This window comes from Malus sylvestris, chromosome 9 (genome assembly GCF_916048215.2).
Source record: "Malus sylvestris chromosome 9, drMalSylv7.2, whole genome shotgun sequence".
Classification (NCBI taxonomy): Eukaryota; Viridiplantae; Streptophyta; class Magnoliopsida; order Rosales; family Rosaceae; genus Malus; species Malus sylvestris.
In genome coordinates this window covers 8,984,582-8,997,132 of record NC_062268.1, presented here as the reverse complement: position 1 = coordinate 8,997,132, position 12,551 = coordinate 8,984,582, and the positions used below count along the sequence as shown (strand labels likewise).

Sequence of the window (12,551 nt, the reverse complement as noted above, 5' to 3'; positions counted from 1 at the left end):
TCACATACACAAGTGGAATATGATCAAAAGGGGAGAGTAGGTACGTTAAACACACATAAAACAAATTTTTTCATCCAATAATTATTTGTCATACATAAAGGATATTGGCCCATCATCATCTACTCAAAACCCCAAATTGACATAGCACGATAACAATAGTTTCTGATTTCTGTGTAGTGATCAACGGCAGTTGATTAATCCTCCTCTAGAGAAACAGGCATGTTGAGATCAGGTACATTGTCCAAATCTACCCGATCAAGCTTTTTGACACCAACCTTAGCCGTCTGATGATGACGATGGTCCCGCACCATCTTCTGATTGGATGCAGAGATGAGTTTGGTCATATGAAGCAGGATTTCAGAGACCTCAATCTCAACAGCACTAAACTCACTAAAACGATTAGTACTAGTGTTAGTAAGAGGATTAGGGTTATTATGGTAGGGGGTGTTAAGGCTGCACATATTCATTCTCTCTTGAATTGATCAAATTATATGCATTTGGTCAATGGATACTGTGCTATATATACAACTTAAGGGGGCTTTTCTTTTTCCAATCCTATTAGGGAAAGTAAGTATCACCTAATTAGACCATTTGACCAAGTTATACAAATTAAAATGCAAGTCATAAACTTTTTTTTTTTTTTTTTGAGCTAGGTTTCATTTTTCTTTTCTGTTTTTTTCTCAATTTTGTGCTAGGTATGGCTAGAGTGGTCTCATAATCAAAAGTGGACTCTTAATATCAAGTCTAATTAGGATATATAAAGTTAAAACTAGTTATATCCTTTCTTATCTATTTTTGGACAAACGATCGTACCGCAACAAAAGTTACAAAATGAGACTATTAACATTATTAATATGTGGACTAGTAATGTTATGTGATGGTGTGAATAAACTGTGGACATCAAGTTGTTTGATTGCTAACAAACAACATATGAGATATTCAAAACATTTAAATCACGAAAATAGAAAAATGCTAGATAGGATCGCCATCTGCTTAGAAAATCCAACTCAGCGAAAAAAGAAGGTAAGAATATCCAATATTGATTAGGATGATGATTAGATTGGAAACAAATCCTTATAAATTATAAGTTAAGAAAAAAAGTATCCAAGTATAAAGCTTGTTATGCAACAAAGTAGGAAAGTAGGTTAAGCCCTTATTTTCCACTTTTGATTTTTTGGTCTCATCATCAAAAGGGATTTGAATTCTCGCCTCTCTCATCCCCTCTTTTTAATCTAGAACGTTCAATGAAAATTTGATGGTTTGAAGTTGTGCCACATATTTAATGAGCTTCATTTTATTTTTATCGCTTTTGTCCAACAATCTTTCCCTAGCTTTTCCATTCATGTTCACACCACCATTTACCGTCTTCCTTCTAACACGCCAGCCATAAGTGGCTCCTTAAGTCGATCTAGAGGTCGTAACAGAACTTGACAACTATTTTGAAGATCTTAGAGCTACCAATGAAGTAAGGAAAAATCTTAGATTGTGTCATCGTTCCCATCAATCTGTTTAACAACCCTTATATGCACCATACAACAAATAAAAAGAAACGCGTGGGGAGTAAATAGGAGGAAAGAGGATTTGCTCCCATCAAAAGGTGCCAAAACCTAGTTCTCAATTAAACATAAGGAAAATTGATGAAAAAAAACTTGAAAATTTTGAATTTTAACGATAAAAATAAAATAAAGAGTAAAGTGAATAGCACATAGTTGACTTTTTAATGTAAAAATGTGATTTTTCGTTAAAATTTTCTTAAACATATTTGTCTTAATTAAAAAAAATTAAAAATTTTGTTTGAACTAAAACACACAGAGCAAAGTAGGTGAACAATAACAAATCAACGGCTGGCAAGATCAAAGGCTGACAGGTTGCCATCTAGGTTTCCAACGTTCACTGTCTTAATTCCAAACTACTTTTCCGATCCTTCTAGAGGATAATTACCGCGTCAACCAAGTGTTTTATCTCCTTCTCTTTTTTTATTTTGGGTAATGATCTCTTTTCCTTCCATTTCTTTCTTTCTTCAACCACAAAATTAGGGTTTCCTCAGTTTCTCACATTTTTCTCCAATTCCATTCGAACACCACCCCCCCCCCCCCCCCCCCAAAAAAAAATAAAAAAAAAACTTTAAGGCGATTTGACATTCGATTCCATATGTGAAGTCGAATTCTAATAAAAGCCCCAAGATACCCACATTCGATTTGGGGAATAAGATCGACGATTGCTTGAATTTGGGGAAAAAGCTTGGACCGTTCTTTCTTTGAATTTGGGGGAGCTTCAGGGCTTCCGGAGAGGGCTGCATTTCTAAGGTTTTGCTTTTCTTTTCTCAAAGATCAAATCTTTACCTCCAATTATGGATACCCAATTCCCCAAATCCCTAATTTCGATTTTTTCCCTAATTCTCTTCGCCTTCTTCATCGTCCTCTGCTCCTTCCCCGCCGTCCGATCAGAACCAGAATCCGTATCCAAACCCACCATCATCAGATTGCCCTCTGAATCCGAACCCGCGGACGCCTGCGGCCGATCGACCCGGTCAGCCTCCTTGTGCCCCGTCAATTGCTTCCGTCCCGACCCGGTCTGCGGCGTGGACGGCGTGACGTACTGGTGTGGGTGCCAAGATGCCCAATGCGCTGGTGTCAAGGTGGAGAAATTAGGGTTTTGTGAGGTGGGTAGCGGCGGCTCCGCCCCCCACTCTGCTCAAGCTCTGCTTTTGGTTCACATTGTTTGGCTGATCGTCCTCGGCTTCTCCGTCTTGTTCGGCCTTTTCTGAGAGTTTTCGGATTCTGGTCCAATTCGATTCATCGCTTTAGTTGGTTGTTCGGAAGCTGTATTGATGGAGCTTCCAAAGATTGCAGCTTTAGCAGATAATTTTAGCTAATACATTGTGTAAGATATGTCAAATTCATTGCTTGCTGCACATTTCTGATTGATTTGTTATCGTTTTCGCCCTCGGTATACGAATTCTTTGGCCCGGCTTTGAGGCTAATTGTGTTCTTTGATTTGAGGAGAATTGGGTTGTTGGGTTTTGTTTTTGTTGATTTTCTTCTTAAGTTCTTGTAGATGGCAGCATGTATCTTAGAGATTGTTGTATTCATCATTGTATTTGTATTTCTCTGTACAACTATTGTTTAAACTTGAATCATAATTAACATTCTAATTTCAGGTATTAATTTCCCTACATTTGTTCAGATGATGGGATTTTGAATTCTGAATAACTTCAAAGCATTTACGTTTGATTTTTGCGAGAAAGGTTTGGGAACTAAGAAAATGCTTGTTTAATTTGATGAATATGTTTGTTTAATTGGATAAAAGGGATGAATTAACCCAAAAAAATGTGGTGGCAAATGTCTCAGCTGGAGCTGGTGAGCTGTTGCACCCACCCCCACCAAGGGATTGGGTTGGTTCTACTTCTAGCTTGTATTAGTGATCCAATAATTCATCCTCATCAACAACATATTTCCCGTGCAAACTTACATGCAATCGGGACATTGAAGACTAAAGAGAACTTACTTGCAATCGGGACATCTGTTTGAAACTACTTATTTTTGGAACTACTATTAAAAGCACATTAAAATTTATAATAAAAATGCAAGTCGAAGCACACATAAGATGTTGTTTTTAGAAAGCACTTCAAGTGTTTTTTTATAAATATTTTTAACTTTTTCGGTCAAACATGATCATAAACGCTTGTGAGAGAATAAAATTCGATTTTGACACACGTAACCATCTCAAGTTGTGCATATAGGTACCGTTTGACATGCAGACAGGACGGAATGGGACGGGACAGAACAGGATGGGATGGAACATGACGGAACGGATGATGTAAATATTGAAAAAGATAAGGAGAAATTTTGTCATAAAATGTTATAAATTTGTGTTCCACGGATGTGGAAATGGTTGTTCCAGGGGGAAGATGTGGAACGAAAAATCAGCCAAATTTCGTCCCATGGGACAACCCGTTCCACAGTTTTTAGGCGCACCAAACGTGGGACAGAACGGCTCATCCCGTCCCGTCCTACGTTATCAAACGGTACCATAGGGATATGAAACAAGCCCAAGGACGAAAGTTCGTTATAAAGCTCTTTGTTATGATCGCAAAGGTATTAGCTAAATCGGATGACTGGTCATTAGCGGCCTACTAAAGTCATCACTCTCACACTCCGTGTGAAGCATGTGGTGTTTTTTTTTTTTTTTTTTGTCAAACGATAAATTTATTAGAATAGATATTAGATTAAGAAACCGACGAGATTTGAACTCACATCGTGGTGTAAGGACAACACTTCTCTTTACCACTGTGATAGAATGCCACTTGCAAGGGAACGTGCATTTAACCCACTTGCATGTTATGTTAGTTGCCCTTCACTCACACATAAGACGTAGATCTAGGGAAAGAGGGGTTAGAGATTTGTGAAATCAAAGTTTGAAAGGGATGTTGAGGGAGATCTGCAACTACCTCCACAGCGGGAAAGTGAACGAGGATTGAGAGTGGTGCTTGCTCCCCAAGCCAATATGATCTTCTCCGGATTCTTTTGATAAGATCATAAATGTCTGTTAATTATGTCCGTTCATCATACATTGTGCAATCAGTTTTTGTCAGGTTCTGTTTGTGTTTAATTTTAAATTAAAATATTTAAAATGATTTCTAACGGCACGATGTACGATAAATGGACACGATTCACGGATTACTAGGATCCTCACAAAGAGGATCCAGCAAGGATCCGAATTCTTCCCCAAGCACCCGAGCTTTATAACAACTCAGTCTTGACAAAAATCGAGGCACGCAATCTGAAACCATTGACAAGAGAACACCAATTCATCTTGATTGACAAAGCGTCAAAGTACAATTCATCTTGACTAACTCAGCATTGAAGTACCTTTTGCAGGCACATCTCCCATTCAACGAAGTTTTCGAAAAGTCGTTCTTGACGAGTGATTCAACAAGCGTGTGAATTACAGTGAACAAATCTGGTGAGGTATTTCTTCTAAGAAATTTGGCTCCAAACAATCTATAAAATCCGTTTTAGTTATTGTAAAAAGTCATAAAAATGCTTAAGTGGATTCTTTCGTAACGTTTTTGGTTTTACCTGTATCTTGGGCTGTTTGGATTGGCCCCTAATGATTGGACTGCTGAGGGGTCAGAAAAGTGGTTTTGGGCTGGAATTATTATGTTTAGGCCGAAAATTATGAGCACCACTATTTTCACCTTCTACATTAATAATTTAATATATTTTTATGATTATTAAATTGAATAAAATTAAAGATAATTCCGTAAATGAATAGAGACAAGAGAGCAAAAGATGAAAAAAAGGAGTGGAGGGACAAAATTTAAATTTCCCATCTGCTTTTGTGAGATAGATTTGCAATGAATTCAACTTGTGAGCATCTTAATGGCCATTTCTTCTTAAAAAGTAGGCTTAAAAGCCAAACCACCCCCACTAGATAAAACTAAACTCGAAAGGCCAAATACATTTTTCAGCTGTGTGTTCTAATATAGTGAAAGTAAAAGGTGCTTTTATTTATTTTCAAAAAAGCTACACCAACTGAGGTGTTTTGTGATAGATTTTTCAATATGCTTTGAATATAGTGACGGTGCATTATAAGTTATTATACAAGTTGAGAGATTTCTTATTTTAAGTGTCTCTCTACTTGTATAATATAATGACATATAGTTTATGTACTTGTATTTCTAGCACACTGAAAAATCTCTCGTGTTCTACCTCCATGCGGTACCAAAAACAAAACTACACCAATAGCCTCCAAAGTAGTGACAAACACTCAACAATGTCCAATTGGTTGTTGTACAAAGACTTTCTTGTTCCTCGATCAACATCAACACAAACTAGAGACTCATCAAGTTTGAATTTTCTCCAACAAATCATGGCCACACATTTCAAAGCCAACGGTGAGGTTAAAGAACCCAACTTTCCTCCAAGTGCATTATTCAACTGTGGATCCCACACACCGCTATTTCCCTGCGGTTTCCGTGTCACCAAATCCTTGTATTTCATGCCATGAAAATTCAGCCGAAAGAAAATCATCTCTCTTAGAACGCATAGTTCATCCTTTGGTAATGGACTCAGACTCTGAATTGCAGCAGAGCAAAAGGAGGAGGAGCCACCAGAGAGAAGATCAATCAGTAACTCGCTTGGAAAATTTACCACATGAAATCATCACTGAGGTAACTTCAAGGCTGCCCTTTTCATCTCTGGTAAAATTCAGGTATGTATGCAGAGCGTGGAAAAATTTAGCACAAGACCAACATCTTCGAATTTTCGATGCTTTGCATAACTCTAACACAGCTGATCACAACAATCTGTGCCTGATTTTTCACTGTGATTACCCCATCAGAAACCATATTTACTTTGTAGATTACCCTTTTCACCATGGTGAAAAGGAGACAATGCTAGTGAAAAAAATTCACCCTCCTTTCTGTGGTTCGATGCCTGAGTTTGATGTGGTAGGATCATGTGATGGTTTGCTGTGCTTATCTGATTCGTTGTACAATGATGCAATATGCATATATAATCCGTTCACTAGGGATCATAGAGAGCTGCCTAAATCAGTTCGATTTCCTAATCAAGAAGTGATTTACGGATTCGGGTTTCATCCGATCACTAAGGAGTACAAGGTAGTGAAGATAGTGTACTATAGTAGACGAGAATCATGGAGCCGGTTTCGAGTGTATCGGCCACAATCAGAAGTTCAAGTTTTCACTCTTGGAACTTCTGATTGGAGAAGTTTAGGAGGAACATCTCACTACCTTCATCACTGGCCAGCTCAGGTCTTGGTCAATGGAAGGCTTCATTGGGTTACTTGGAGAAAGGGTTACCACCCTGGTCGAAAGCTCATTTCTTTTGACTTAGGAGACGAGCAGTTCAGGGAGGTACCGAAACCGGAAGTTGACGGATTGAGCAGGTGGAATTATCATGTGCTGGTTGTAAGAGGTTGTCTTGCTGCATTTTTTTACTGCAGTTATGGGAAATTGGAGATGTGGGTTATGGAGGAGTACGGTGTGAAGGAATCATGGGTTAAAGAGTTGACCATTGGAAGTTATGTGCCAAAGACATTGAAACAAGATGTTGATAGATCATGGAAGATTTCAAAGATTGTTAAAAGAGGAAGACATGTTAGGGTTTTGTGTGTTTTGGGGAGTGGCCAGATCTTGTTGGAGTACAAAAGCAGAGCTCTAGTTGTTTATGAACCAAGTAGTGGAAAGTTTAAGGATCTTTTGTTTCAGGGGATGCCTAAGTGGTTTCAAACCGTTGTTCACGAGGGCACGCTCAATCCGATACATACTCTTGTTAACATGTGATGGCGGGCAATGAGGAGACAGCGGCTCTTGCGCAGGTGCTTTGATGGAATAGAGGAGGAGGAGGAGGAGGAGGAGAAGGAGGAGGGGGGGGGGGGGGCGGGGAGTGGGGGTTGAGATGTCTTTCTGTACTGTTTGTAGAATTGTGTCCTAAACAAATGTAATGAAACCAACATGAAATTCTTCATTTACTCTGATCATTATATGGTTAATTTACACAACATTTACATATGCATCATACAAATTAGCATAACTAGTCTGAAGCTATTCTGTGCGACGGCTACAGAACTGCAATTCGATTATTCGAGCATCAGTCTTTTCATCATTGAGTTGTCCTCGGAGCTTCTGTTCTATCAGTGCTTTCCTGCATTCTTTTGTCCGGGCTGAAGCAATTGTGTTGCTGACCTTTTTTCATTTTCCACCACCACCAAGGTAGACTTTTCCAAACACGTGAATTACCATTGTCAAGACTCTCGAGCTGTGTTGTATTTTTTAGATTACAAATCGCAAACTCAATTTCGTACGGAAGACATTTGAATCCCTGCATCTTAACTTGTTTCAAATGATCATGTGTGAATTCAGAATGCTTCTCGGCCTGTGGTTTGTCACGACCGGAGTATTTTCCTAAATGTCTCAAGCCAAACTGCGATACTAAACGAATTTTCTACCCAAACAAAAGGCATCCCGTAGCAACTAAAATCTCGATGAAAGAATATGGATACTGATCATTTTATTCTTTAGTGCTGAAACTTCAAGCCCTACTTCATAAAGCTCTAACTAGTAACTACTGTCTTTAGTTTCCAGACATCAGCCTCAAGTTAATTATCAGGTGTCGAATAACAGCAAAGAAGAAAGCAAATCAAGTTCGACTAAAAGTTAAAAACCGATTTCTGTGCGTAATCTAATCTAATACTAACCGTTACTACAAGCTCTTGCTATGAGGTGCAAACTTGAGGAGATTCAGAACACACCCGAGGTAAAGATCACGAGTAATAATTTACTTTCAATGCAACCTGATTTGCCTTTTCTTCGCTGAAATCTGGACACCTAATAGTTTACCTAAGACTGATGTCTGGAAAATTAGTTTTAATATTATAGTTAGTCTTATTGTTTTTCTTGTAAGCCAGGGATTAGGATTCCTTGCTGGTTAAATTTATTTGGCTTGCTCGTCAAGTTTGGGTTTGCTTTCGTTTTCTCGTATAAATAGATGTTTGTACTGTTGTTAGAAGTAAGTTAGTCACAAAAAAAGTCTTACTAGTTATGTAGTCGCCTTGGCAAATTTATAATGTTCTCTTTTGTTTCGATTAATAAAACATTATTTGTAGTTTAGTATTATGTTCGTTCCTTCGGGGTTTAATCCACTCTTGTTTGTTATCAGTTTTCTAGAGTTTGTTGATCTGTCTTATTTTAAGTTTGTGAAAATTGTATGTTCTTGTTTTTGGATCTTGATTAAGATTTCGCTTTTGCTGTGCTCGTGTTCGTTTTCTATTTTGATTAGGGTTTTACTCTATCTAGTTGTAGGTAACTAGCAAAAGTGCCTGTGTGATGATGCAGGTTTTAAAATCGTATAAAACATATAGAAAATTATAAATAAATATGTGTGTGTGTGTGTGTGTGTGTGTGAGAGAGAGAGAGAGAGAGAGATAGGCAATACTTTCATACATGTGGAAATCTACATGCAACCTTATTTACAGTAAGGAACAAAATTTTCTTAATTTTGTCCTCTTCAATCAAACCTCTTGACTATACTATTGGAGAGATCCTCTAGAAACCATGACATAGTTATGGTAGCGTTATTCGTGAAACATAGGTTTGTTATGGGTTCAAAACGTACACCATATGTTTGTTAAAAATTTGTCACATGATGAACTGGTGACAAAAGTATCTTTTATGTGTTGTTGTCAGTTGTTTTTGTGTATAGTGATTAGTGAAAGTGAGGACTTGAAGCATGACCAAATAACAATTCTTTTTATACCTTGGTGACTTATTCATGCTCACCAGTGTAATAATAATTCCAAAAAAGAGTGTATAATTAGGTGACAATATGGAAGCATATAGGAGCAAAGTTGCACTTGAAAACGGCCAAAACTTTTGATAGATAAGTAGTGAATGATTTCCTTCTTGGGATTATGCAACATCAATAGAGTCCCCAACTGCAGAATGAAATAGTAAATCTCTCATATAAGTATTCTAGGCTACGATATATTGTCACATTTATAGCCTTGCAAACATCAGTGAAAATCAAACTTACTTGAAAGTGAGTTTGGGCCTTGCTAGCCACCATAACGTGCGCACCACCCATTCAATGTCTCCGTTTTCCTTCCAAACGCTCCAAGATATGTTCTTCATCGGTCAGGTACTCGACCAAGCCTTTAAAATAATTCAAAGTAAATAAATACATCAACCTCCTAAGCACATCTTTACTAATAAGATAATAAATTATACCTAAGTGAATATTGACATCCTACGTAAATTGTTACCATTGGTATAATTCCGACAATCATGATGACCAACTCTCAGCTTAGTTTCCCACTGTTTGTTGAATTCAAGTGCCATATCTATGGCACCTGATCCTTTGGGAGAACCAACGTACCAGCATTTTCTTCTCGGCAGTTTCGACAACTTCCTCATAAGAACCACTCCTAAAAGAAAAATGCATGCTAGTCTAAAATACCAAGAAATAAAAACAAACTTAAATGGAACCCAAGATAAATTTGTAATATTATGTTGCAGGGTTATAATTATATCAGTACTCACAATTTCTTCTTTAATTTCATAAGCAACATTAGATGGTATCTCTATGATATATTCAACCCATACAAATTAACTAAGGTTCAAAGTTTTCTCAGAAATCGTAATAAACTTCATTGTTATTTGTTTACAAGAGGGAAGTCCTCTCTTATAGAGGGCCAAAAACTAGTCATAACAAGTGGACAAGCCAAATGATGATTACATGAGAAAAACACCGAAGGGGAAAATAAGGAGAAAAGGAAAGCAAAGCAAAGTACTGATGGCTAGCTATAAAACAAAGTAATGATGGCTAGCTATAAAGTAAAGTAATGATGGCTAGCTAGAGGAATAATTACAAGTCTATTGTCTATACCAATAATGTCTAGCTAGAGGAATAATTACAAGTCTATTGTTTATACCAATAATGTCTAGCAGCTATTGTTGACAAGTTTCACAAGTAGAAACTAAAGGATCAAAAACAACTAATGTCAAAGAGTTATGCGGTATGAGATCAAGGATTCCAAGGAATGGTGTTTCAAAGCAGTATATCAGACAGGACAGACAAGACCAAGCCCCGGTTTGAGGTGCACAAGTTTTAATTTTAGGTGTTCTTCGACATTGATGTTTGCATTTTAATTATTTTCAATAACTTACTAATGCATATGCCAATTAGCGATGAACTATGCTTTCTTGAGCAACATGAAAGATGTAGTAGATGATGCAGCTAGTTAGGCTTACCCGGTATTGCTTTTCCGGATAGAACTGCAAGGGCTGCATATATGTTTTCAGGATCTTTAGGTTGAAAATCGAAAACTATGGCCTGAAAAAAGAGACTAGACAAATTTAGAGTTCAAATTTTCAAACTTTTGTATTGAAAAGGTTACAAAATATGGATACCAGGTCTATGTTAATAGACATTTTCCCAAAAACTTTTGTTGGAAATTAAGTACTAATTAGGAGACATGTTTTTTCCGTAGCAGTTAACTTTTCTTTTCACTTGAGTTAGACTACTTTAATTAATTTCAAGAAAAAAACATTTTTCATATTTATATTGTTTACCATGTTTTTGTTCTTGTAGCATGCTTTGACTTCTCAACTACTTTTAAAAATCTAAATATAAAGAAGTTTAGTATTTGAAACAGAAAAAAGCAGCATTTAACATTTAATCTCAATTTACCCTTTTCGTTTTTGTTATACCAATTCGCCATTGGGCTTCAAGGTGATTTCATATCAAAGATTTAAGCACTCTTGAATCAAGCATATCAGTTTGCGGATGGTGGTGTGTCTGGATCAGGAGGGATTTAAAAGGGTGATTGTGGAGTCATAGTCTTAAGTTTGATAGGCATGCTGAAGAAGGAAAGGGCTCTGTCTATTGAAGGTATCCTTCTTGATGTGTGGGAGTTAACGAAACAACTGTAGCTAGTTGAGTTGTCATACGCTTCCCGACGTTGTAATGGAGCAGCACAATCTGTGGCTTCTTTTGTGAGTAAGAATGGAAGAGTCCATAGATTGGGCATGTTATTTCCCGAGTAGTTGTTTAATAATCTTGCTCATGATATAAACATTAAACATTTATATTCGACTTAAATGAATTATATCGTTTGATAAAAAAAAAAATAAAGCATCAGTTTGGTTACCACATTCATCTCTCCCATAAATGGGGTAAGGCTAGCCGACATTCACCTTTCCCAGACCCTGCGTAAAGCGGGAGCCTTGTGCACTGGGTACGACCTTTTTTTTATCAGTTTGGTTACTTTGGTAATGAAATTGCATGAGAGTTGACTTTTTGGCAAACTGAGATTATGTACTAGTTGGGACACAGGTTAGGAAATAGATTTTAAGGTTAATTATAGTAAACAAAAATCAACCAAGTAAATTGAATTGCCCAAGAAAATCCAAAAGAATAATTAGTGAACTAGCTAAGCTACCTTATATAGAGAAATGGAGGGAGGAGAACCTGACAATCAGGTGGTGGTGGGGAGGGATTAATGATAACCATGAAATGCTGCAAATTCCAGAGATTGAGAGAGTAAGCAGCAGATGTAAGCAGCTGGGCGGGTCCTTTTGTTGCTCTTAGAGGCACTGCTGCAACATAAACTTCATCCCGTCCTCTTGTCACTGTTGGTTTCGTGAGCAGTGAGGCCATTTGGTTTTCCAAAAAGAAAAAAAAATATTGAATCGGTTTCAGATGAACAACAAAAATATGAAAAAAAAATTAAAAATTATTTTTATATTATTATAAAGGGGATAATTCGCAAGTTTGGGTTCATTTCTGTCCACTCGGTTAGCCTTGGTGGAAGTCATTTGTCAATTGGCCCAATCCCCGTCCAAAGATTATAAAAGACAAATGTTGAGTGAAAATTCCACGCACAAGATAAAGTTCGGAGATTTCTTCACACTTTTCATCTCATTTTTTACATTTTAAGGCCCATCAAGCTTTTTTTATGTTTGTTTTGGATGGACAAGGATCCTCTCCGGATTATTTTTGTGGGAATCCAGAGATCAATTAATCATG

General features: G+C 37.2%; 3 protein-coding genes across 3 annotated transcripts; 2 read left to right on the top strand and 1 right to left on the bottom strand.

Moving 5' to 3' along the window:
• Positions 1-1,993: 1,993 nt before the first annotated feature.
• Positions 1,994-3,154, top strand: LOC126583907 (uncharacterized). Its single transcript, XM_050248451.1, has one exon. It carries the CDS (start codon positions 2,351-2,353, stop codon positions 2,765-2,767), a length of 417 nt encoding a protein of 138 aa, XP_050104408.1. The 5' UTR covers positions 1,994-2,350; the 3' UTR covers positions 2,768-3,154.
• A 2,832-nt stretch (positions 3,155-5,986) lies between these two features.
• LOC126583123 (F-box protein At3g07870) lies at positions 5,987-7,869 on the top strand. Its single transcript, XM_050247420.1, has one exon. It carries the CDS (start codon positions 6,068-6,070, stop codon positions 7,307-7,309), a length of 1,242 nt encoding a protein of 413 aa, XP_050103377.1. The 5' UTR covers positions 5,987-6,067; the 3' UTR covers positions 7,310-7,869.
• Positions 7,870-9,255: 1,386 nt separating this feature from the next.
• Positions 9,256-12,257, bottom strand: LOC126583124 (uncharacterized). The gene is made up of 5 exons (XM_050247421.1): positions 11,994-12,257; positions 10,775-10,856; positions 9,787-9,948; positions 9,558-9,676; positions 9,256-9,459 (listed from the first exon to the last, which is right to left on the bottom strand). Exons 1-4 carry the CDS (start codon positions 12,180-12,182, stop codon positions 9,609-9,611), a joined length of 501 nt encoding a protein of 166 aa, XP_050103378.1. The 5' UTR covers positions 12,183-12,257; the 3' UTR covers positions 9,256-9,459; positions 9,558-9,608.
• Positions 12,258-12,551: the final 294 nt, after the last annotated feature.

Coding starts and splice junctions, on each gene's coding strand:
- LOC126583124 (XM_050247421.1), bottom strand. CDS start 12,182: ATGGCCTCACTGCTCACGAAACCAACAGTGACAAGAGGACGGGATGAA. Junction 10,857..11,993: donor CACCACCACCTGATTGTCAG/GTTCTCCTCCCT, acceptor CTCTTTTTTCAG/GCCATAGTTTTCGATTTTCA. Junction 9,677..9,786: donor TTGTCGGAATTATACCAATG/GTAACAATTTAC, acceptor ATTATTTTAAAG/GCTTGGTCGAGTACCTGACC.
- LOC126583123 (XM_050247420.1), top strand. CDS start 6,068: ATGGACTCAGACTCTGAATTGCAGCAGAGCAAAAGGAGGAGGAGCCAC.
- LOC126583907 (XM_050248451.1), top strand. CDS start 2,351: ATGGATACCCAATTCCCCAAATCCCTAATTTCGATTTTTTCCCTAATT.